Source organism: Parasteatoda tepidariorum, chromosome 12, assembly GCF_982258835.1.
Source record: "Parasteatoda tepidariorum strain Cologne lab strain chromosome 12, Ptep-v5.0, whole genome shotgun sequence".
In the NCBI taxonomy this organism is placed as follows: domain Eukaryota; kingdom Metazoa; phylum Arthropoda; class Arachnida; order Araneae; family Theridiidae; genus Parasteatoda; species Parasteatoda tepidariorum.
Window position 1 is genome coordinate 43,652,890 of NC_141766.1, and position 25,770 is coordinate 43,678,659.

The 25,770-nt window shown below is 29.2% G+C and overlaps 1 protein-coding gene across 2 annotated transcripts; it reads left to right on the forward strand.

The window, feature by feature from the left end:
* The first annotated feature begins 6,522 nt into the window (after positions 1-6,522).
* LOC139427233 (uncharacterized) lies at positions 6,523-20,540 on the forward strand. Of its 2 annotated transcripts, none has more exons than XR_015430727.1 (4): positions 6,523-6,685; positions 7,357-7,420; positions 13,749-13,826; positions 17,276-20,540. XR_015430727.1 is itself a non-coding variant. In XM_087155665.1 (4 exons), exon 2 carries the CDS (start codon positions 7,908-7,910, stop codon positions 8,838-8,840), a length of 933 nt encoding a protein of 310 aa, XP_087011791.1. In that variant the 5' UTR covers positions 6,534-6,685; positions 7,357-7,907; the 3' UTR covers positions 8,841-8,917; positions 13,749-13,826; positions 17,276-20,540. The 2 variants fall into 2 exon arrangements, 1 of the variants encoding a protein (XP_087011791.1); XM_087155665.1 differs by having other exon boundaries at positions 6,534-6,685; positions 7,357-8,917.
* Positions 20,541-25,770: the final 5,230 nt, after the last annotated feature.

Here is a 25,770-nt window from a genome sequence, read left to right on the forward strand (position 1 = left end):
AGGCATTTCCAACATTTCCTCCAAACAAATCGGGCAAGGCTCGGGTGGGGCGTAATACCAGCTTTCAAAAGGCAACGAGAACAGACAATTTCGAATTTCGCTGGCTAGGCGAATCCGCAAATCGTCTGTCAAGTTGTAGCCTTTCCTAAACCAGTCACACACAATATTCGACAACCATCTCATGCCGAAGCTATCAAAGCTCCGGTAAGCTGGGCTCACGTGACTGACATTATTCTCGAAACGCAACTCTCGATCGAGAAATTGCTTAAAAGCACCCCTCACCTGCCTCACATCGGAATAGCCTTCCGGGTCGAGGAATCGAAGCACTGGATGCGCCTCGTCCCCCAATTCCACGACCTCTGGCTCTCCCATCAACAACACCTCCCGAGGAAAAGCATAGCATGGAAACACCTCATCGGGGGATTTGAGAACGAGATTTCTTACAATAAAAAGATTTGCCATTTTGAATCGACTCTATGTCAAAAAATATAACGGCTCCTCGGCGTGCAAGCCCTTTTTATAGACACACAGAGGGCGCTCCAGTCGTCCTGAAATGTTTTAGAAAATGGCCACGTGACCTGAAAAGAATCACACGATGCATTTCCAGAAAGTCATGCGACAGGACATTCGATCCACCTCACCGGATGCACTTTCAAGAAATCGAGCGACACATTACATCCGCCAGATGCACTTTTAGAATGTCACCGGATGTATTTCCAGGAAGTCGAGCGACACATCATATCCGCCAGATGCACTTTTGGAATATCACCGGATGTAATTCCAAGAAGTCGAGCGACAAAACACTTTCGCCAGATGCACTTTTAGAATATCACCGGATGTAATTCCAAGAAGTCGAGCGACAAAACACTTTCACCAGATGCACTTTTAGGATATCACGTGACAGGACATGGGTTCGAAACCACATGGATCCAGAGGATGTGGCACCAACCCACTTGACATCTTTGAGAGGGTTGCGTCACGTGGATCCTTTGAAGGGGTGAACAGCTTTCTTGGACCTGGCTCAGTTAGTGTGAGAGCAACTCTGTGGCTCTGGGATCTGGGAGGTTGTGAAATGAATTGTGATTGAAAGGTCAATGACCCAAGGTCATTAGAATGTTTGGATGATGCATGGAGAGATTGTCTCGAGACTCGAGGCTCGGGGCTCAGCAGAAAAAAATTTTTTAAACCGGAAGTGGGCGTGGCCAAATGACAACTCAAAACTTGCATTTCGAAAATTTCAAATTTTGTCTCGACCCAAATTTTGCTGGACCCAAATCTGTGGCCGAGTGAAAAAAAATTTTATAAACCGGAAGTGATGGAAAGGTAACAACTGCTTAACATTTGGATTTCGAAAATTTCAAATTCAGTCTCGAGAAAATTTTTGCCTCGGCCCAAGTCGTCAGGCGATTGAAAAAAAAAAAAAAAAAAAAAAAAAAAAAAAAAAAAAAAAAAAAAATTAACCGGAAGTGGGCGTGGCCAACAACTCAAAACTTGCATTTCGAAAATTTGAAATTTGTCTCGATCCAAATTTTCCTAGACCCCAGTCTGTGGCCTCGAGAAAATTTTTGCTCAACCCAAAATCTCCGGACGAGTGAAAAAAAATTTTTTTCAATTTTGTAGTTAAAAAAAATATTCTAATTTTTAATTGAATAAAAAATTCTTATTTGTAATTAAAAAATGATCAAACAGCTCTTCTACCCTAGTTAACAGTTTGCACTTTCAAAAAAAACATCGTTTTTTCATAATACACACCTTCACCAACCCACAAAGCGTGGGAAATATCGTTTTAAACGATGAAATATAATAGATGAAAAAAATCCAACCCAAAAATCCAACCCTGCTCCAGGATGTCAGATCCAAGTGCCATGCATTCAGTCTCGAGAAAATTTTTGCTCAACCCAAAATCTCCGGGCGAGTGAAAAAAAATTTTTTTTATAAACCGGAAGTGGTATGTGACGTAACGACAACGCTTGCCCATGACAACTCAAAACTTGCATTTCGAAAATTTCAAATTTCGGCTCGACCCAAATTTGCCTCAGCCCAAATCTCCAGGCGATTGAAAAAAAATTTTTTGCCTCGGCCCAAGTCGTCAGACGATTGAAAAAAAAAAAAAAAAAAAAAAAAAAAAAAAAAAAAAAAATCTATTTATAGAACGGATCTATTTATAGAACTGGCTCAATTAGTCTTACCCGTTTTAGACCAAGGAATTTAGACCTTTTCAAAAAGGGCGTTTTTACAAGTACATGACCACGCCCACTTCCTGTCAATCAAAGTGGGCGTGGCCAACGACAACTTAAAACTTGCATTTCGAAAATTTCAAATTTTGTCTCGACCCAACTTTTGCTAGACCCAAGTCTGTGGCCTCGAGAAAATTTTTGCTCGACCCAAAATCTCCGGACGAGTGAAAAAAAATTTTTCAATTTTGTAATTAAAAATGCTGAAACATATAACTGTCTTTTTCCGCGCTAAAATTCCGCGCTTTTCAAGTATTCCATTTTCATGAGAATCATCATCTTTTTCTATCAACTACAGACGACATCATGGACGAGCCCCCTATTATTGCAGCGTTTTTCAACTATTCCCATTTCCATAAAAATCATCATTTTTCTTATCAAGTGCGAGCGACTTTATGGTGAAACTCACGCCATTCCCGCGTTTTTCAACTATTCCCATTTCTATAAAAATCATCATTTTTCTTATCAGGTACGAGCGACATCATTGGAACTCACACCCTTCACGCGCCCGTTAAAAGATAAATGATTATAAAAATCCCAGCCCAAAACCCATGTTCCAACCCAATCTGCGAGTCCCAGGATGTCAGATCCAACTGAATGGATTCCAAAGCCAGCGCCATGGATTTCAAGACTCCCACTCCATGAATGTCCATGCATGTCAATCTTTCTCGCCGTGTTTCACAGCCAGATGGTTTCAACAAAATGTCAGCCGACGCCATCGTATCCATCATTCACAACCACCCTTTTCCAATGGCAACAGCCCCATGGATCCAGAGCACCGGTCCGAGGCCATTCCAAACGTCGCCAAAAACTTTTCAAACCCACCCAGCGGTTTGGCAACGGATCACCGGCTGTTCAGAGGCCACACGAGGCCTTTCCAAATCCTTCCGAAACAGCGTGATTGAAACATTGGAAAGCGAGGTCTTGAGGAAGGATGGACAGCAGTCACTCTAGACAACTTTTGCCCACGAAGCAGAGCAGTCCAATCGATCGACAGCATCGATCGACAGATCGACAGCAGCATTTTTATGGAAATGGGAACAGTTGAAAAACGCGGGAATAATAGGGGGGCTCATCCATGATGTCGTCTGTAGTTGATAGAAAAAGATGATGATTCTCATGAAAATGGAATACTTGAAAAGCGCGGAATTTTAGCGCGGAAAAAGACAGTTATATGTTTCAGCATTTTTAATTACAAAATTGAAAAATTTTTTTTCACTCGTCCGGAGATTTTGGGTCGAGCAAAAATTTTCTCGAGGCCACAGACTTGGGTCTAGCAAAAGTTGGGTCGAGACAAAATTTGAAATTTTCGAAATGCAAGTTTTAAGTTGTCGTTGGCCACGCCCACTTTGATTGACAGGAAGTGGGCGTGGTCATGTACTTGTAAAAACGCCCTTTTTGAAAAGGTCTAAATTCCTTGGTCTAAAACGGGTAAGACTAATTGAGCCAGTTCTATAAATAGATCCGTTCTATAAATAGATTTTTTTTTTTTTTTTTTTTTTTTTTTTTTTTTTTTTTTTTTTCAATCGTCTGACGACTTGGGCCGAGGCAAAAAATTTTTTTTCAATCGCCTGGAGATTTGGGCTGAGGCAAATTTGGGTCGAGCCGAAATTTGAAATTTTCGAAATGCAAGTTTTGAGTTGTCATGGGCAAGCGTTGTCGTTACGTCACATACCACTTCCGGTTTATAAAAAAAATTTTTTTTCACTCGCCCGGAGATTTTGGGTTGAGCAAAAATTTTCTCGAGACTGAATGCATGGCACTTGGATCTGACATCCTGGAGCAGGGTTGGATTTTTGGGTTGGATTTTTTTCATCTATTATATTTCATCGTTTAAAACGATATTTCCCACGCTTTGTGGGTTGGTGAAGGTGTGTATTATGAAAAAACGATGTTTTTTTTGAAAGTGCAAACTGTTAACTAGGGTAGAAGAGCTGTTTGATCATTTTTTAATTACAAATAAGAATTTTTTATTCAATTAAAAATTAGAATATTTTTTTTAACTACAAAATTGAAAAAAATTTTTTTTCACTCGTCCGGAGATTTTGGGTTGAGCAAAAATTTTCTCGAGGCCACAGACTGGGGTCTAGGAAAATTTGGATCGAGACAAATTTCAAATTTTCGAAATGCAAGTTTTGAGTTGTTGGCCACGCCCACTTCCGGTTAATTTTTTTTTTTTTTTTTTTTTTTTTTTTTTTTTTTTTTTTTTTTTTTTTTTTTTTTTTTTCAATCGCCTGACGACTTGGGCCGAGGCAAAAATTTTCTCGAGACTGAATTTGAAATTTTCGAAATCCAAATGTTAAGCAGTTGTTACCTTTCCATCACTTCCGGTTTATAAAATTTTTTTTCACTCGGCCACAGATTTGGGTCCAGCAAAATTTGGGTCGAGACAAAATTTGAAATTTTCGAAATGCAAGTTTTGAGTTGTCATTTGGCCACGCCCACTTCCGGTTTAAAAAATTTTTTTCTGCTGAGCCCCGAGCCTCGAGTCTCGAGACAATCTCTCCATGCATCATCCAAACATTCTAATGACCTTGGGTCATTGACCTTTCAATCACAATTCATTTCACAACCTCCCAGATCCCAGAGCCACAGAGTTGCTCTCACACTAACTGAGCCAGGTCCAAGAAAGCTGTTCACCCCTTCAAAGGATCCACGTGACGCAACCCTCTCAAAGATGTCAAGTGGGTTGGTGCCACATCCTCTGGATCCATGTGGTTTCGAACCCATGTCCTGTCACGTGATATCCTAAAAGTGCATCTGGTGAAAGTGTTTTGTCGCTCGACTTCTTGGAATTACATCCGGTGATATTCTAAAAGTGCATCTGGCGAAAGTGTTTTGTCGCTCGACTTCTTGGAATTACATCCGGTGATATTCCAAAAGTGCATCTGGCGGATATGATGTGTCGCTCGACTTCCTGGAAATACATCCGGTGACATTCTAAAAGTGCATCTGGCGGATGTAATGTGTCGCTCGATTTCTTGAAAGTGCATCCGGTGAGGTGGATCGAATGTCCTGTCGCATGACTTTCTGGAAATGCATCGTGTGATTCTTTTCAGGTCACGTGGCCATTTTCTAAAACATTTCAGGACGACTGGAGCGCCCTCTGTGTGTCTATAAAAAGGGCTTGCACGCCGAGGAGCCGTTATATTTTTTGACATAGAGTCGATTCAAAATGGCAAATCTTTTTATTGTAAGAAATCTCGTTCTCAAATCCCCCGATGAGGTGTTTCCATGCTATGCTTTTCCTCGGGAGGTGTTGTTGATGGGAGAGCCAGAGGTCGTGGAATTGGGGGACGAGGCGCATCCAGTGCTTCGATTCCTCGACCCGGAAGGCTATTCCGATGTGAGGCAGGTGAGGGGTGCTTTTAAGCAATTTCTCGATCGAGAGTTGCGTTTCGAGAATAATGTCAGTCACGTGAGCCCAGCTTACCGGAGCTTTGATAGCTTCGGCATGAGATGGTTGTCGAATATTGTGTGTGACTGGTTTAGGAAAGGCTACAACTTGACAGACGATTTGCGGATTCGCCTAGCCAGCGAAATTCGAAATTGTCTGTTCTCGTTGCCTTTTGAAAGCTGGTATTACGCCCCACCCGAGCCTTGCCCGATTTGTTTGGAGGAAATGTTGGAAATGCCTCATCCAACTCGTTGCCAGCACGTGTTTCACGCACAGTGTCTGGACAATTGGTTGCGCACGCGTCCACACAGGACATGTCCCCTTTGCCGACACGAAATCTAACTCTGTGTCAAAAGCCATTTTTTTTTTAAAAAAATGGGACGAGTCCCCCTCATTGGGGACTCGTCCCATTTTTTTAAAATACACACAACGCCAACATTGGGCGTTTGGGTGCAGACCCCTTGAACATGCATTGGACAGGGCTTTTTGGGGACCATTTCACATACACAATGGACTGCTTCACGAGAGGGCAGTGAGAACGTTTCCAATCATGGTGTCACGACAAAAGAGCAGTGAGAATCGAGGCTTGAGACTATTTATTGTGTCGTTTTGCGTTTCCAATTTTATTTTGCAAGGGTCACGGTGCTCAGCTATTTTTTCGAGTGACTGTACGTCACTAGATTTGCTTGGTGGGAATGACATTATTGCCAGTTTCAAAAAAGTTCATTTAAGAACAAAAATTAATTGTCTTTTTCTTTTAAATCTTAAAATTAAAAACGGAGACAATTTGAAGAAATAAGAGGATTTAAATAAAGTTCTTTTTCTTTTTTTCGATGACAGAAAATAAATAAATATTTTCGCTACCACGATTAATAACAAAAGATTAATCGATGAAATATCGGCTGCTACCATGGTTACCTTTGCTTTGGTTGTTGTGTTAACTCGACTTAGCTTGAAACCAAGTGATTGAATCTAATTAAATTTAATACTTAAAACAACAGAACTAGCTTTTCAATTTGGAAAAAAAAATCATAGTGGGAAAATTTCAATCAGGGTATATATACGGAAATCTTCCCTTCAATCTCAAGTTATATATCCCCTATTATTTTTTTTTGTAAATGTTTTGTTGATCACTTCACAATTGTAATATATCTTTTCTAGGAAATTGATTAAAATGTCTTGGTCATTAATAAAGAGGGGCCAAAACATTTTAAGCATCTGTAAATTGCACTTTGGTCTTCTTAAAATAATTCATTATTTTTTCACGATGTCCCTTTTAAACTTTTCATTCTATCACAAAAATTATTAACAGGATTGTGATAAATTCTATCACAATAATTATTAATATTATATTATCAAATTAACGAGCTTAAGTCCATTAGTTATATTATATTGTAATTAGCAATTTTAAGCCCCTGGTTGCTTATAAATTATAGTTTATAAATTATATTTTAACAATCACTTATTTTAATTTTTATAACTGGAAAATGTTTGTATATGATCACACTAAATTATTTATTTACACTATAAGAGTAATTATTGGTATTTATAGAAATGATTATTAAATTCTGAATAACAATCTAAAATAAAAATAATTACTCATTTCAATATTTGAAAATTCTATTTAAATTTTTCTGGCTATTTAAACATGATTAGTAAAATATTTTTGTTCCAAATGCTGTATTTAAAGACTAATTTTTTTTTTTTTTTTTTTTTTTTTTACAGAAAGCATGACGAAATTCTGTTCTCCCTTCTCTGTGTACCTGCCACTTAAAAGGTGTACCTTTAGGCAAATACAGAGATTTTAATATAACTTATTGATTATTCAACCTTTATTTTATTTCTGATTTTGAATTTCTGCTAAGCTTAGTTTAAAACACTATATAATTTGGTAATATATATCCCCACTAGTAGAATTGACATAGTGAATCTGCAATCTATCGAATCTTTATAAATCTAAATTTGTTTACAACCTCAAGGCAGCCAGACAAAGATTATTATTGTATAAATTCAGCTTATTCTAACAAACGTAGCAAGGTTTGCAATTTAAGGTCCTTAATAATTTTTGTTTAAGTTGAATTTTATTTAATGATACTATGATGTTTTTTTTGGCAACAGCTGGTAGCCTCTGTTGCATACGCTTTTTCTCGCTCCTTGAATATTTTGATTTTACCCATTGTTTTAAGTCTAATTTCACTTATAATTATAAAAATTTGAAAATATCAATTTAATGTTTTAGTAAGCAAGCTTTCTATACATAAATATTGCTTCAAACAATGTCTTCGTCAAAAATTTTGTGTAAAGCATGTGCCGAACCAATTCTGGAAGACTCAGATGGATTAACATGCAAAGGTGAATGCAATTCTGTTTTTCATTTTCAATGTGGTGGTTTCGCTGAAAGAGCTTTTAGAAGACTTACTGTTGATAAAAAACAAAAGTGGACCTGCGCACAATGTTCAAAATCACAGGAAAATCCAACGAAAATAGAAAGTGCAACTAGCCCAGACATTCTCGAGGATATCTTACAGCAAAATAAAGACCTAAAAGAGTTAATAACTAACAAATTCAATGACTTAACCCGTTCAATTGAATTCAACAGTGAAGTAATTCAAGAGTTGAAAAATTCTATCACAGAGCTACAGAACGTAAACAAAACTTTACAAGCAAAAAATGATCAGCTAACTAGAGAAAGCGCAGAAATAAAGAAGGAACTGAATGAACTAAAAGAAGCAGTTATTGAACTCAAGCAATATTCCCGAAGATCCAACTTTGAAATAAGTAACTTACCCGAATGTGAAAATGAAGACATACAACAAGTAATATCCCAGATTGATAATGTTGCGAATACTAATATATCCGAAAATCTGATCACCGCTCACAGAGTCCCCAGCTTTAATAAAGATAAACCTAAACCCATCATCGTTCAAGTTAAATCCAAATCTGTACGTGATGAGCTCTTAAAGAAACTGAGAAATCGTAAACTTTCAACCTGCGAAGTCAACTCCAGATTCACTGAAATGCCTGTTTACTTCAATGAACATTTGACTCCCGAACTGAAGCATCTATTTTATCTTTCACATAAGGCTAAATCTGAAAAGGGATTCAAGTTTTGTTGGGTTCGTGATGGTAAAATATTCCTGAGAAAAGATGAATCGTCCAAAATAATACGTGTGAAATCATCTCAAGACCTTAATACTCCATCCAACTGAAGAAACAGTTTTATCTGTGCCGGACTGCCTAAAAATTGAAAATTTGGACGATTTAAAGTTTTTTATTACCTCAACCTGTAAGTTAAACATTAATATTTTACATATAAATATTAGAAGTTTAAGAGCCAACTTTGATAATTTTATTTCACATATTTCTAGCATGATTGAAAATATAAGTGTCATAATTATGTCGGAAATTTGGATTTACCAAAATGAAACTAATTTTTACTCAATAGATGGTTATAATTCATTCTTTAATTGCAGAAATAATAATCGCTCTGGAGGTGTTTGTGTTTTTATTAAAAAATGTCTTGATATTTCAGAGTTAGCAATACATTTTGTTTCCGCAGAATCTATATTACTTTATTGCAAATCTTTAGATTTATTATTTCTATCTTTATATAGATCTCATGATTTTACTGTTGATTTTTTTAATACTGAACTTAAAGTAATAATCTCTAAGCTTAAATATCCTAATATAATACTGATGGGTGATATAAATATTGATATTCTAAGTGATGATTTTATTACTCATGAATATATTAATTTATTATGCCAATTTGGATTTCAAAATTACATAGACAAACCAACTAGAGTAAATTCCTCATCAACTTGCATTGATCATGTCTTCGTAAAAACAAATAAATTTTCAATCAAATCCGGAATATTCATAAATGACATAAGCGATCACTATCCAACCTTTTGCAGTGTTCATTACGATGAGGTAAATAAAATTAAGGAAGCTGAAAATAAAATTTCAATCAACTATAATAAGCTCAATAATTATCTGTCAAATTACAAATTTAATTACAATCCTCAAGATTCTCTTGATCAACAATATCGAAGTTTTGTTTTCAAACTCAATAATTTAAAAAATAATTTTAAATATAAGCATAAATCAAACAAAAAAGCCAAAAATAACTGGATGACTAATAATATCTTGATTTTAATTCAAAGAAAGGAAAAACTATTCAAAAAAACTAGAAAATATCCATGGGATATTATTTACAAAACAGCATATAACACTATAGTTTCTGAGCTTAAGAACTTAATTAAAACAGCAAAATCAGAATATTTCAAATTCAAATTTTTAAATTGTGATTCAAATAAACAAAAATGGGATCTTGTAAATGGTATTATTGGTAATCAGAGCAAATCACTTACTTTACCTGATATTTTAAACGACTATGAATCTTCTGATCAATTCAATAAATCATTTGCAAATGCCTACAATACCTCAAACCCAAATTTAAACAGTTTGCAAATATATATTTCACCAAGTTTAACCTCGTTTGTTTTCCTAGAATTGAATGATTGTGAAGTACTTCACTTAATAAATTCTCTTTCTAATAAAAACTCCTTTGACTATGACGGTATTAATGTAAAATTAATTAAACTATTTGCTCTCAATAATATAAATTTTATAACTAATTTCATCAATACCTCAATCAAGTCATCCATATTTCCAACTTCTTTAAAAAGAGCAACCATAACTCCTATTTTTAAAACCGGCGATAAAAACTGCCTATCAAACTATAGACCAATTTCAATATTACCTGTTTTTTCCAAAATCATTGAAAAAGCTCTAGCTGATAAAATGTACAATTATTTAAAACATACAAATTTTTTCTCTGTTAATCAACATGGATTTATTAAAGGCAAAAGTACAGAAAAAGCTCTTTTGGAATTTTCAAAATTTATTCATAATAGTATTGCCGAAAATAAGACAACAGTAGCTATATTTCTTGATATATCAAAAGCTTTCGATAATGTCAATCACAATCTTTTAATTAAAAAATTAGAATTTGCTGGTTTCAGAGGAATTATGTTAAATTGGTTTGTTTCATATCTTTCAAACAGAGAACATAGAGTTAAAATCCGAAGTAATTTTAGTAATTATATTTTTTCAAACCGTGGTGTTCCTCAAGGATCTATTCTAGGACCCTTATTGTTTATTATATTCATCAATGACTTTTGTCAACTCAAACTTTTTGGTAAGATAATAACGTATGCTGATGATTCCGTAATTTTGTATTCTTGCACTGATTTAAATCAACTAATTTTTCAAATTCAATCTGATTTACTCATAATTTCAAAATGGTTTACAATAAATGACTTAAATTTAAATCTAAATAAAACTAAATATATTTATTTCAGTTTAAGAAAATCAGAATTTAACTTAAATTTAAAATTTCACTCTCTCTCCTGCAAAAGTACTAATGAAAATTGTCAATGCTATATTCTACAATCTGTAAACAATATCAAATATTTAGGACTATATATCGATTCTAATTTAAAATGGAAAACACATATTAACAATTTAGTTAAAAAATTGCGTTTCGTTTTAGTTAAATTTTATCACCTTAAGAATAAAATTCATTTTAATTTTGTGAAAGCACTCTATTACTCCTGGTTTAATTCTTTAATTAATTATGGTGCGATAATATATGGCGGTGAATATAAAACTAATTTACTTCCCTTAATCTCAGTTCAGAATAAATGCTTCAAGATTATTAATTCTCTAAATATAAATAATTCAAGTGTAACTACTACCAATATATATACAAGAATTAACCTATTACCATTTCGCCATAATGTATTTTTTCGTATTTTACTCTATTTACACAACAATAAATTAATATGCAAATTAAAAACTAATGTGTCTGAAAGGAGACCAACTGAAATGTATGAGATTCCCTTCTTTACAAAAGAAATTTCACGAAAACAGTTTTTCTACTTAGCACCTAAATTATATAATAAATTACCATTTCAGTTGCAAAACATCAAAATATATTCTTCTTTTAAGCGTGCTTTATTTCAATTTGTGATGAACATTGACGATTTAGATCTCTATTTTTCACTTTAAAGGAAGCATTTGATTTTTTATACCAGTCTTGTGCCAATCCAAATGAATTTCTTATGTTACCTTTGTTATTTTTTTTATTTATTTATTTATTTTTTTATATATATAGTTTCATGCATTTTTTTTTTTTTTTTTTTGTTTTCTATTATTACAGTGTTCAACAATATATGACGTCTTATGATGAGCAAAATAATTTATGATTGTATTTTTTTTTTTTTTTTTTTTTAAATTTCTATTTTAAATTTATTGTATTACTTTTCTTTGTCGCCTGGACAGGATTTTCCTCTTGACGACGAATATATATTCTTTGTATTTATGTGTTTTTGTTCTCAATAAAGTTATATTTGTTTAAAAAAAGGGAAAGGGAAAAAAAAAAAAAAAAAATAAATCCCCATGCAGGCTCTTGTATCATTCAGGCTGCAAGGAAAAAGAATGCAGTTTGAGTGTCTTAATTTGAAGCAAAGGTTGAATTTTAAATAATATCTAGTTAAAATTAACTCTCAGAACTTTAATATGAGCAAATAGGTTATATATTTTAAAAATAGTTTTTTTTAATGGTCAACTTAGCAAGATTTTTCTTGAAAGTAATAAACAGTCAGCGTTAATTCACTTCCATCAGCAAGTAGGGATGTTTTCACACATACTCATGCACTTATTACTTGTTAGAAATATCCTGTTAGTTTAGTTTCGAAACATTTGGTGACACGATCTATTGATTATAAATAAAAGTGTATTATAAGAATTAAAACTGAATTAGATTACTTAACATTCATTCAAATATATTTCCAAATCATTTAATAAATTTTCTTTTTAGCACTACACAGATAAAGTTTGGATTATTGATATTTCCAAAAAAATTTAAAGAATTTACTTATTTATCATTGATTATTTCTCATATTTGACTGGATAAAAAGTTTAACTTGTAAATATTTTTTTAACTTCCTTTTTAGTTCATAAAAATTTTAATAATTTTTAATTTGTGTGTGCATTTACTCATAATTTTATTGTATACACTATGTTAATAAAAATTTTTTTTTTGTGTAATGTATGCTCATACTCCAAATTTCAATAACTTTAATCTGAATTTTGAATTATAAGTTATACCATTTTTTACATTATTTTAAAGAGAGTAGTTTTAAATAGCAATGTAGAAAATTTGAACAAAATTGTTCACATAGTTCCTAAGAAATAGAATTTTGAAAAAGTAGTAATTTTTAAGATTTGATTTCTCAAGAACTATTTAACCAATTTTGTTCATCTTTGTATTTTTCCATGCAAAATTACATTCTTTAAAATGATGTAAAAAATTTTATACCTTTCAATTCAAATTTCTTTCAACTATTATTAAGTAAAATAATAAAATACAATGAATATTTACTAAAATTTATACTTTGCATGGAATTATCTTTGGATAAGCAAATTTTATAATTGTGTACAAAAAATTTTCAATTTGCTTTAAAGCTCTTGAGATATGGCAAAGTACATAAAAAAATTAATGTAACATTAAGGGGAGCCAAACTTTGAACCACTCTCCCAACCAAACTATAGGAACCATATTTCCTGGATTGCGACTACCCCCTATATTTTGGGGGTCGAAAATCTGTCAAAGAAAATGTATGTTTATTTAGAGAAAGTGCTGCCCTATTTTTGGCCGGCATGGCATCAATGAATACCTCAGCTCATAAATTCAGTAAACTAGTTCAACTATATTATGTGCCACTCTTTAGTGTTGAACACATAGACATTTAAAATTCACTGTCTGTGTGAACCATTTATATCAGCTGCTTTGCATATTAAGAAGCATTTATTGTATACCAATTTTACTAACTTATTATTTTTTACAAATCGATTATTTTCTTTCTATTTTTCAATTTTTTTTTCTGGAAATCAATTTTGTAATTTTAACTTTTAAAGTAATTATTATTTGGTAAAGTATTTATTTTTTTAATAGATGATTATTATTTACATTTATAGGATATAAAATATCAATGTTAATAAATGTTATTTTATTACATTTCTTATAAAGTAATAAACAATTTTTTCAGAGAATATTCCTTCCTATTTCTGAATTCTTTTGCAAGAAACCAAGAAGAATTGAAACAGCAACATTATCTAATGATTTGGTAAGTAGTAAATGAAATATTAACTCAAGACAATATTTTTTTTTAGTACTTATTAGATATATATTTATAAAATCAGTGATATGTTAAATGTTCCTCTAGCTATCGTGCAAAATTTTTGTAGGCAACATCTACTAATCAATCAATTTTATTATGTTTTATTTATAATCTTTAAAGTACCTTATGATAACTAATTCTGTTAAGACTAAAATTTAAATATTTGCTTTACACTTTTATAAGCATTGAAAAAAAAAGCATTCTACCTGTAAAAAATATGCTTTAAAAGTGCTTAAAATGTTTAAAATAAAAATGTAGAAGTACATAAATAATTATGAATATACTGTATAAACTCTTACACTAAACTGTAGTGAACTCTTACTCCGTATTCACCTCTGAAAAGGACCCAACAGGAAACACCTCGTTCCAAAACCCCGGTTTAGAAATATTGATCACGAGTCAAAAAGTTATTTCTTCATTATTTTTTTACCATTTGTTTCTTAACTGCATGTTACTGAACCTCCTGTTACTATTACTGTGTATTTTATTTATAAAAACTCCTCAAAGCCTTACCTAGAATAATAAATTAATTTAAAAATTTCATTTTTGCCATCATTTCTTTTTTATCAATTTCTACGTAATTTCCCAACTAATGTATCAATAATTTTTCACCTTCATTAAAAATGTACTAATTATCCATCATTTTTCACCTTCAAGATGTATCATTTTTCATAACATACAATTTTAATATCTATTGACATTTTTTATTGCCATATTTATTTAGAATTTAGCATAAATGTTTTATATATAAAAATAGTTTAAATTTTTATTGTCTACAGCGCAAATTATCTGTGACTATAATGTACAATTTTTCAAGAAAAACCAAGCTATAAATGTATATATGCTACCGTTCAAAAATTTGTTAAAGTGTCTTTTTACAGTGTGTTTAATTTAATGTTATTAAGTCATTAGTATTAAGTAGTGATGTGAAACTCAAACATAGATAATAAAATTATTAGTAACTTTCTGTCAATTTTCAGCTTTATAAAACAGAATTATATTTTTATGACAAGCAAACAAATAAATTATCATTGCTGTTTTGCACTAAAGTCTGTAAAATCTTAGTGATATAATAATGACCTTAAATTAGTATCCAGTAGTAATAATTAGTTCAAGTGAGCTTAAACAAGTTACGTGTTATACTTTATATAAATTGTAAAAATTTTATTTTTTGCATTTACTGGATCATTAAATAGAACTTAACAAATTATATTTTGTCTTACTAATTTCTCTGGTACTTTCATATAAATACAGCTTATTTTGTAATTTTAAATTTAATAGCTTCACTTGTTTTAAAAAAAAACACAATTTGAAACTTAAAATATTATAGCTTTAAAAAGAATTCATATTTTGTAACACTTTGATTATGCCTGTATATTACATTATTAATTAATATTATAACATTTATTTATTAAACTTTAATTTGTTTCATGAGTGACATTGTAAATTAATGTATTATTTTACAAAATTTGTTTTTATATATTAAATTAAACTAGTTTTTACAAAAAAAGCTATTATTTTGCAAGACAATAAATTTTATTAAAATTGGTGTATTGTTTTATACATAATAATAATTTTTATTTTAATGAATCTTTTAATATTTAAGTATTATATTATATGTATTTAATAGGGTTTTGAGTGTTTCATCACAGATTCAAATAATTTTACAGTAAAACAATTTTCAGCTGTTAAAGGCAGTAAAACTTTTGTCTCTTACTTATTAAAATTTATATCCTGATAATCATTTGAGGAAGTTGAACAAAATTTTTCAGGGCTTAAGTGCAATGCTAAGTGTTTTTCAAAGAAAATATTAAAACTGCTGAATAATAAAAATAAAATAATTGTACTGCAGAAGTGTTTTTTAATTTAAAATTAAAAAATTTTTCTCCTTCAGTCATAGATAAAATAAAAACAGTGTAAATGGGATATTTATTAAGGAATATAATAAAAAAACAGTTATCTGATAATTAAAAAGAACAATAGAGATTAAATATTTTCACTGCTTGTTATTCTTTATTACTTATGGAATTGTACTTTTATAATCATTTATCATAATAATGCAAAATGAAGGGAATTATATAGAAGAAATGGTCTTTACTTTCATAACCGAAGTACTGTACTTTTCTGATAGAGAGAGCATGAAAATCTATTTTTCTGAAGCCAAGTAATGAGCAGTAAAAAATGTTTAATTATTTTTTTTTTTCTTTATAAGTGCCAGAAAATTTTTTGTTTCTAAATTCTTTAATAATTTTCTCATCAAACACAGTTTTTATTTTATCACTATATGAGGAAAAGCATTTTTTAATTAAAAATTGAATTTTTTTTTAGTTTTATTATTTTGTCTTTAGCATTAAGAATTTTGTATGTTTTCTTTGTAAAGATCTTCCTATTGCACATAACACTAGAAATTTTTGTTAAATTCCCTTTAATAATTCTTAGGATCTCTTTCTTTAATATAAAAAAATTGCACAAGAATTCAATTGTTAACTTTTTTTTTCTTCTTTTTTTTCATTATTCTTTTTTGGAAAATCATTTTAACTTAATTAACTTATTTAAACATGCCTATATATTCCATATCACTTCATAAAGCATCCGTTGATAAATTTTGACTTGGTAGTATCTCATGTATTTCTTTAAAATGTATTTCATACTATAATTCATATTTTATTTCCCCTTGTGAACTAATATTTGAGTTTTATTACTTATAAGAGAACAAAGTTAACTCTTAGAGTAACTTTTAAACACTCATATGTAACAAAAGAAAGTTTATTTCTTTTTACAACAAACAGAACTACTTTGAACTTTCTTCTATTATGGTCTATTTTGTTTTGGTCTATTTTTATTGTTTAAAATTCAAATTTGTTCTTAAAAATTAAAAGATTTTTAAAGCATTCTTATATAGTTACTCTTTTCAACAAAGGAGAGGGTAATATTTTTTGCTCAGTGGAATAAAGCAAAAAAACAATGTGAATAAAGCACAGATGAAAGTGTATAAATTGTAAGGTTCTTGTTTATAGAACCGAAACTATAGATTGTTAATTTATGTACTTTCATTTGTGCTTATTCACATTGTTTTTTTGCTTTAGTTTTTTTTTAAACGTTTTAAATCTAAAAAATTCCTTTGTTTTAGTGTTAAAATAATTGAGATTTTTAGTAGCTTTGTTAAGAACTGAGAAATATTATTTTTTAACTTCTATGATTAACACCTTTTACTTAGTTTATAAAAACTAATTTGTAATTAGGTTTCAACATGTTACTTAGATGGATGTGTTAATTTCAAAGTTAAATTTTTTTATTCATCAATTTAGAAAATTTTTTATGTCCAGCCAATTGGTTGTTTTATACTGAGCTTCACAACTAATATATTATGTTTCTATATTTATTTTTGTACATAGATTTTTACTATTTTCAACTGGTCTATATGAGAAATATATAAAGTAAGTGTGCATTTCATTTGTGTGTCAATAATTTTTCTTGTAATCTCTTATCTTTATTTTTTTAGATGTATCATTTTTATTAAAGATAATTTTCTAAATCTTTAAATTTTTCATTACTAAAATTGTATAAGAAAAATATGAATGTTTTATAAAAGTGTATTTTTATATAAATAAAATTTTTTAAATTAACTGCACTTGTTGATATTTATTATTTGGTGAGCAAAGAGTGTTTTGAATTTTTGCACTAATGTTTAGTATGTTTTAAAATAAATTTTTAAGGTATGTTCCTACATATTTAACATTTAAGTGTCAAAAAATTCTAAAATCAAAAAGTGAGAAAAATCTTGTTACAATAAATGGAGAAAATCAAATTTATTTAAAAATTAAGTTTGTTTAAACTGAGATTTAAGCAAAAAACTTATCTTAGTGCATTATTTTAAAGAAAAACTTTTATTTTTAAGCAATCAAATAAAGTCAGTCTTACTCGATAAATCATAGCTTTTTCTTCTTTTACAACAAATAATAATCTTTAATTAAACAATAAGTCATAAAATATCTCTCACTTGAAAATTCTTGAATTTTACAAGTATACAGTTTTATGTTTGTTTTTGAAATTTTAAAATACAACTTATTTACTACAAAATGCGAACTTGAGCTATTTTTTAATGTATTTTATTTAACAGATATTAATGTGTTTAAATTCAATATTGTTTAATTACAAGCAGTATTTTTCAGTAATTTCATTGGAAGAAAAATTTATAGTTGCTAAAAGCACTCCCTCAAAACATTTTGAGTACATTACTAATACTTAAAAAAAATCTTTAATCAAATTTGGTATTAAAACTAATCTTAAAATTTCAGAAAAGGTAACAAAATTTATTTAAAATAATGTTATAAAAATTATTTTTATCATTTATTTTGATGTTTTAATATTTTACTGAGATTTATAAAGGTTACTTTATCTTAAAACTTTTATTACAAAAAATTTATTTGTTATTCGTCAAAATAATTATAACGTTCAAAATTAGGAATTAATTTTTTTTTTCTCATTTATTTTTAGCTTTGTTTTCTATTACTATACCTGCCAGTTCCTCTAAATTTTCTACAGAATTTACATTTAAGGTGGTTAGAATATTTAAAACTTTTAAATTTATTTCTTGGTTTAATAAATGAGATATGAAGTATTTTGATGCCCATTGCATGTTATTTAAGCAAAATTTAGTCAGATATGTAAAATATCTGATAAGTATTGAATAGTGGTTTCAAATGCTCTTAAAATCTAAAAAGCCATTCTTTATGATTTGCATTTGAATGTCTAGTTCACTACCACTGGAAAAAGTTTTAGACTAAAAGCTTAAAAGTTAACAGCCATTACTCATTTGAAATTGTTATTTTTCCTTCAGAGTGTGAAATGTGTATTATTTACAGTTATCTATTAATTTTTTTTCCTTCATTATGAGTTTTTTTATGGATTACAATAAATTTTTAAAAAAACATATTTATTGTATAATTTCATAGCAAATTATTTTGGTTTTAGATTTCTTTCTTCTTTTTTTTCGAAGAACTGAAACTCTTTTTCTAAAATCTTTAAAATCAAAAATGGAAACATTTTTGTCAATAATTTTGGTTACCCGAGATACTAATTATATTTTTCTTTAAACCTTAGAAAATATTATTAAAAATCAATATTTTGAATCATGTAATGCATATGATATATTGAATATAATAATATATGAATATATTATGATGTTAATATTATGATTTTTATCACATGTGTTCCAGTTTATTAATAAATGATTGGAAAAAAAAATACTTCCCTTGTATTTTATAAATATGCTCAAGCCTTATTGATATCTCAAAACTAAGGGAGTTACGAAAAAACTTGAATTCTTAAAAAACAATTGTCCTCATTAGTGTGATGGGGAAAATGTTGTTTTGCCTTCTTTCTTAAAATTTACTGGTTTAAAATTTAATTTTTAATGAACAAAGCATTTCTTATCTAAAAAAACTTCATAACATCATTCACTGTTATTTGTTAAAGAAATTTTTGAATTTTTTATTTGAGTCATGTAAAATTCCCATCCAACATGTTTGAAAGATATTTGATTTATAATACAGATATCTGATGATGTTTTTCTGTTATTTAGTGTAACTTTTGTTGCATTGATTTGATCTCTTTATAAAGCAAATAAAAAAAAGCTTTTAGTTTTTAAAAAATATTATGTTTTTACTAATTACTCTATGTCCTCACTTAGAAGGTCTTCCAATTACATTTGGTTTTCTTTAATTTGTGAAATTGAAAGAAAATTTCTTTTCCATCTAAATCAGTATAAGTATTTTCAACAAAATTTTCTACTTGTTGACATTTAATGTAGAAGATGAACTGAATTATTCAAAATTTGTTTCATGCCTTGCTATGTTAGTACAACTCATATTAGAAAATCTTTAATCTATTCCAACTACTATGGAATTTTTTTAGTTTTTTTAAGTATTTTTCTAGCAGTAGCCAAAATAATATATTAATGAATTGGAATTAAAAGAATTTTGTCCACCATTACCTGTAAATAATTTAAACAGATATATAAAAGATCTGATTGACAAACAGTTTAGTTTTTATGAAAATAATTTAATAAAAATTTTATCTGTTGAAAATGTCTACTCTTGCTCACTACCATTAGAAAAAAAAAGTGCAAAATCATTAAATGTTAGAAAGCATGAGTATTCTAAATAAATTTTAAAAAATATTTAATTACAAAAATTGTTAATTACTCCTTTAGGAATAAATTTAGATTGTTTAATTTATACAAACCAAAGTACTAAATACCCATGCTATAAATTTCTATGGAATTTATAAAATTTATTCAAACATACTTTGAACTAAATTGTACATCTTAAATATTGTACAAACTTTTGATTGAAATAAATATGTGAATGTTTTTAAAAAATTTAAATATTCGTTTTAAATAAATATTTTTGCAAAAAGGTGACCTAAAAAATAGAATAAACAGGAATAATTGAAGATTTTCTCCAATTTCATATGAGAAATAAAGGATGTCAAAGATAACTGTTTGATATTTCTTTGTGTTTAAGAGAACACAGAATGGTCTAAATTCAAGACTCACATTGAGAATAAAACTTCATCAAGACATTAGTCCAACAGATGGTTGTAATCTATTAGTGTTAAGTCTTTCCTCTCATACATTAAATATATTATATGTCAAAATATGTGTCTTGTCTTTTCTCTTACAAACACAAATAAGAAAAATTTAGACTGAGAACTGGGTACTGTTTTTTTCTTTTATTAAATAAACATCTGAAACACAGTCTTACTTTGTTTCGATTTCAGCTATATAACCCATTCTGTTTTTTTTTTAAAGATAGATGAGGAAAAGAGATTTCCTCTTTGTTTTTTGGTTTAATGATCAGCTTGAGTCAACTGCAAAACAGTTATAAACAATGTATTACGCTCATTTTAACATATGCATGCTCATCTCAATCCTAACAATGAAAAGCGAGTCACTATAGAGGTAACTGGAACAAGCTGGATGAATGCTTTTAACAAAGGAAAACAATCAGTAATGAAAAGATAAGAAAATATTAAAATAGAAGCTGTTGACAATTTCTTTGCCAAGTTCAGTAATGAATTCTACAGCAATGCCAAAAATTGTCCATCAAGTGATTTTCACCAAATTCTAGACTAAGAACACTTAGTTTAGTTCTTCAGGCAAAACTAAAAACTGTGCCTTTCGCCTCACTTTTTGGTTCTACTTATAATAAAATAAAGTTTTTAAACAAAATAAGGGAATAAGAAAAGGTTTTTAAAAAAAAAATTTCTTTCTTTGCATAAGTTAATATGCTCCTAGAGATGTTCAAAATGGAAAAACAATGTTTGCATTTTTAAACACTTTGTTGTAATACATCAAAAAAATTATTTTTTTTAAAATGGCATCCACAATCACATTTTTAAATATGCTTAACTATTCTACTGTGCAATTGAAAGAGGCAATGTTACTGCTTTACTATAGATTTTGAGAAAGTGGCATGATATCTATTTTCTTTCTATTGTTAATGCTATGAACACTAAACTAGAATTTCAGAAATGATAAAACAAAATTTATCTTTAAGAAAAAATCACAATCAAAATAACTTGGAAAATGTCAAATACATAAAAATCTCAATTTTGAATTTTCCGTCTCTTACGTTGATTTTTCAGTTGCACGGCCGTATTAGTTAGCCAATATTTACTCTCCTAAGTAAACATAATTGAAAATATATTCCAATCCTTTATTGAGTTTTTCTTCTTCTTCTCATTGGCATGACAGCCCAGGATGGACCCTGGCCTTCTCAAAGAGCCTATGCCAAGACATTCTTCCCTTAGCCAATGTTCTCCAGTTTATTATCTTTAAAACTTGTAGGTCCTTTTCAAAACAGTCTAAAAATCTTAGTTGTGGTCGTCCTCTTTTTCTTGTACTTGTTGGCCTGGCACTGAAAACCTTTTTGGTTGTCCTGCTATCCTCCATTCTCACAATGTATCCTGCCCATTTCATCCTTTGAATTTTGATAAATTTAATGACATCAGGTTCTTTATATGCTTTGTAAAGTTCCGTGTTTGATCTTCTAAACCAGGTACCGTTTTTATTTATTCCACCAAAAATGCTTCGCAGTATTTTTCTCTCAAATCTAGCTAATCATTGTCCAGGTCTCACATGCGTATGTAAGCACTGATCGTATAAGACATTTATAGAGTAACACTTTTGTTTTTCTTTTTATTAGGTTTATTGAGTTTTGGCATATTAAAATAACTTTATTTTATTTATGTCCGCATTCATCTTTAGTGCATTAAGTAGTTCAGGGGGAAAAAACAGAATTTGAAGAAAACTGTTTTTATTTATTAATTTTTTCTATGAATTAACGAAATGATTGTATGTTATTAATTTGACACATTAGTCTAATCTATTGTTATATAGATTAGTGGAGAAATACATTCAATTTAAACGGTATGTTTTTGTTATTATTTTGTATTTTGAGAAGACTAGAATGCATTTAAAGTTGATATTTAAAAGTTAAACTTATTATTTTTGTTTATATATTAAAAAAAAAATGAATGCAGCAAAAAAAATGTTTTGGATTGTAAAGTTTGTTAAGAACTTTTACTTTTTCATATTTCACTTAAATGACGAAATCTAGAATTTCAAATAAAGCATAAGCAGTCAAAAATTTTCCGAATAATAAAATTTTTTTAAAGAGGCATAATTTTATTTAATTTTTTTTGATAACTATTTGACCGAGTTATTTCAAAACTTTTTTAATGCGAAATTATATTTTTAAAAAAATGTTTTTGTGTAGAGTATTATTAAGAAAAAGTTTAACAGTAGAACATACTGATATTTTAGAAATTCAAAAACATTTTCTTTAAGAAATACAGCAACAATTTGTTTGTGTTTTTTTCCTCACTGGTTAAAGGTGCTGCAGATTGGTTAAGACTGCCGAAAAATTAATGTAATATATTGACTTTGGCATATATTAATATTTTGAAACCCCACGTTTTATTTTGCTTTTGAGATTGTGACTTAGAACTTCTCTAAGTTCTCTAAAATTATGGTTAACCCCATTTTTAAGGGACAAAAATGACTAAAAATAGATGTTTATTTAGAAAAAGTACGTTTTCGTTTCATAAATTTGTTGAAGTGTGATATAAAATACTCAGCATATTTAATAAGTGCAATCCTTATATAACCAATTAAAACTCACTTTTTATTTCTAAAAAATCGATCGTTAGTTTTTAAATTATTCAGGGTCAGTTATTTCTTTTCCATCTGTTTCTTCTAAACATATTTAAAACGTTTTTTAAACATTATCTCTGAATCAAAACATAATTATGAAAACGCGTCATTTGTAGCGTTATTTTAAAATGTATTTATTTGTCTTTATTTATTATTATTATTATCTCTTTTTTTTTTTTTTGGAGGGACTTGTAGATTTCTGTACTGTCTCAATTTTGTAAAAAACAAAAACCTGACTTAGGCTCTTTAAAAAAATTAAATGATAATAAAATACTATCAAATCTATGCTTTTACCCTTTTTAGCACTCAACTTTTCTAAGGAAATATACACTAATATTTGTTAAAATTACAACACTATGAAGGAATTATCAGAAATTAATGAAATTCATTCCCCATATTATTGATAATGGTAGAAATAAATACGCGCAATCGCTTTGTAATTCTAATCATTTGCATGTCTTACAAGGAATTACGCAAATTGAATTAAATTTACATGAAATGTAACGTGAAGTAAGACATGCAAATGATTAAAATTACTGAACGATCGCGCATATTTATTTGTACCTCCATCAATAATATGTGGAATGAATTTCATTAATTTCTGATAATTCCTTCATAGTGTTGTAATTTTCACAAACATGAGTGTAATTTGGTTGTTGCAGAGTAAAATCTAAAAAAACGGAGGGCACGATTTTATTAAAACTGGTGATTGTTGTAATTCATTTACGTCGCACTAGAGCTGCACAATGGGCTATTGGCGACGATCTGGGAACATTCCTGAGGATGATCAGAAGACATGCCATCACAATTTTGATCCTCTGCAGAGAGGATGGCACCTCCGCTTTGGTAGCCCGACGACCTGCACGCGAAGTCGAACACTTAACGCTAGAACAATTTAGGACTGCCAAAAAAGCGAGTTATTCAAAATCTAGAAACATGTCACCTTTTTTAACAATATATTTATAAATAACTAAAACAAATTTTCACTTCAAACTCACCAGAATTACTCAATAACATTATCTTATGAAACACGGCAAATTTGAGCACAGAAATTATGTAATTTACTTCTTTCATTGAAAACAAAATTATCCTTTTGAAAATATCGCCTCGCAGAATAAGCTGTAGTAAGTAGTTGCAAACTTTCTAACCGGAACTAGAGCAGGTATTGAACTTGAGATTGTTGTTGTTTATATTTATATTGAAAACACCATTGAAATCTGTTCAATCACTTGTGAAGAAAAACGAAACCAGTCTGATTAAAGTAGGAGGTATATTTAATAATCTCCTTTAGAATGATCTCTATTTTCCTCACGTAAACATGTTTTATAACATTTTGTATATTTTTATTTATTTCATTTCGAACAACGATTCTAAAAATAAATATAAAAAGGGGGAAGATGGGGTTCATTAGGAAAAACCCTGTGTATTGAATCATCTCAGCAATAAAAGCACTAATTATTCACTTACGGTTGATTTATTTATACACAGTCATAAAAATTAATGAATTAATAAAAAAGGCAAAATAAGTTTTTATTTTTTAAATCATAAGTAAAACAATTAACAATGAGTAATATACATACCAAAAATAAAATGATAAAACAAGCTATAGCGAATTCTAAATCTACAAGCAAATATCATGCCAGTCATAAATCACACTTCAAACATGCTCTTCTAGTTATCTATAATTATTTGGAATTTTAAAGATAAGTTTAAAATTATACAATGCACGAGTAAATGTTGAGATATTTCATGTCACTAAAACGTAAATTCATCATTTTCTTAACAAAAAAAATAGCTTTTAATCATAGCTGTTAATGATGCATTTTGCATAAGATCAAAAAATGTAAGTACATTTAATAATTATAAAAAGTTCGAATTTCTGGCAGAGAAATAATTTTGTACAGCGTTTAAAACTATGAGTGAAATAAAAGAGATGCAGGATGCTCTATAATGATCAGCTTTAATATATATTTTTAAAATATTTTACAAATAAGCGTACACATTATAGATCTCAAATGAATAATTACGCTAGAAAAATAAAATGCTATCGAAATCTAACAAAATACTACAAAGGAATACTGGATTTAAAACCTGTTTGTTTGCCGGAGGAAACCAAAAAGAAAAGTGTTAATACCTTCTACTTTCCTCCAGCAATCAAACAGGATTCGATACTTTCCCTCACGCCTTCCTCAGTAATGATTAGATATCGATGGAGTTTTTGTTCTTTCTATGCTTAAAAATTAATTTAAAATTCCTAATATGCATTTTTTTATTTACTTTACGGCGAATAATCTAAAACAAATTATATTAAGGTCGTAATTACGAAGCAAAATTATTGAGCAGAAACAGTGATTTTAGAAAGAAGTTCAAAATCATGATCAAGATGATTTGTCAAATTTAAAATATTACTATCTCTAAAGATATGTCTTAACAAGTTATATCAATTTTACATTTTCAACAATTCGAAATCTTACATAATTCAGAAAAAGTCTAAACTTATAATGTATACCTAATTATTGAAAATAACAAACAATTAATTTTCGAATGCAATTAATATCATTAATAAAGCATGCTATGTTTAAATACTTACAAAATATTCCAGCATTAAAGTTGGTTTCAATTATTTTAAACCTAATACTTTCTCCTCAATTATTTTAAATTCATTAAGTT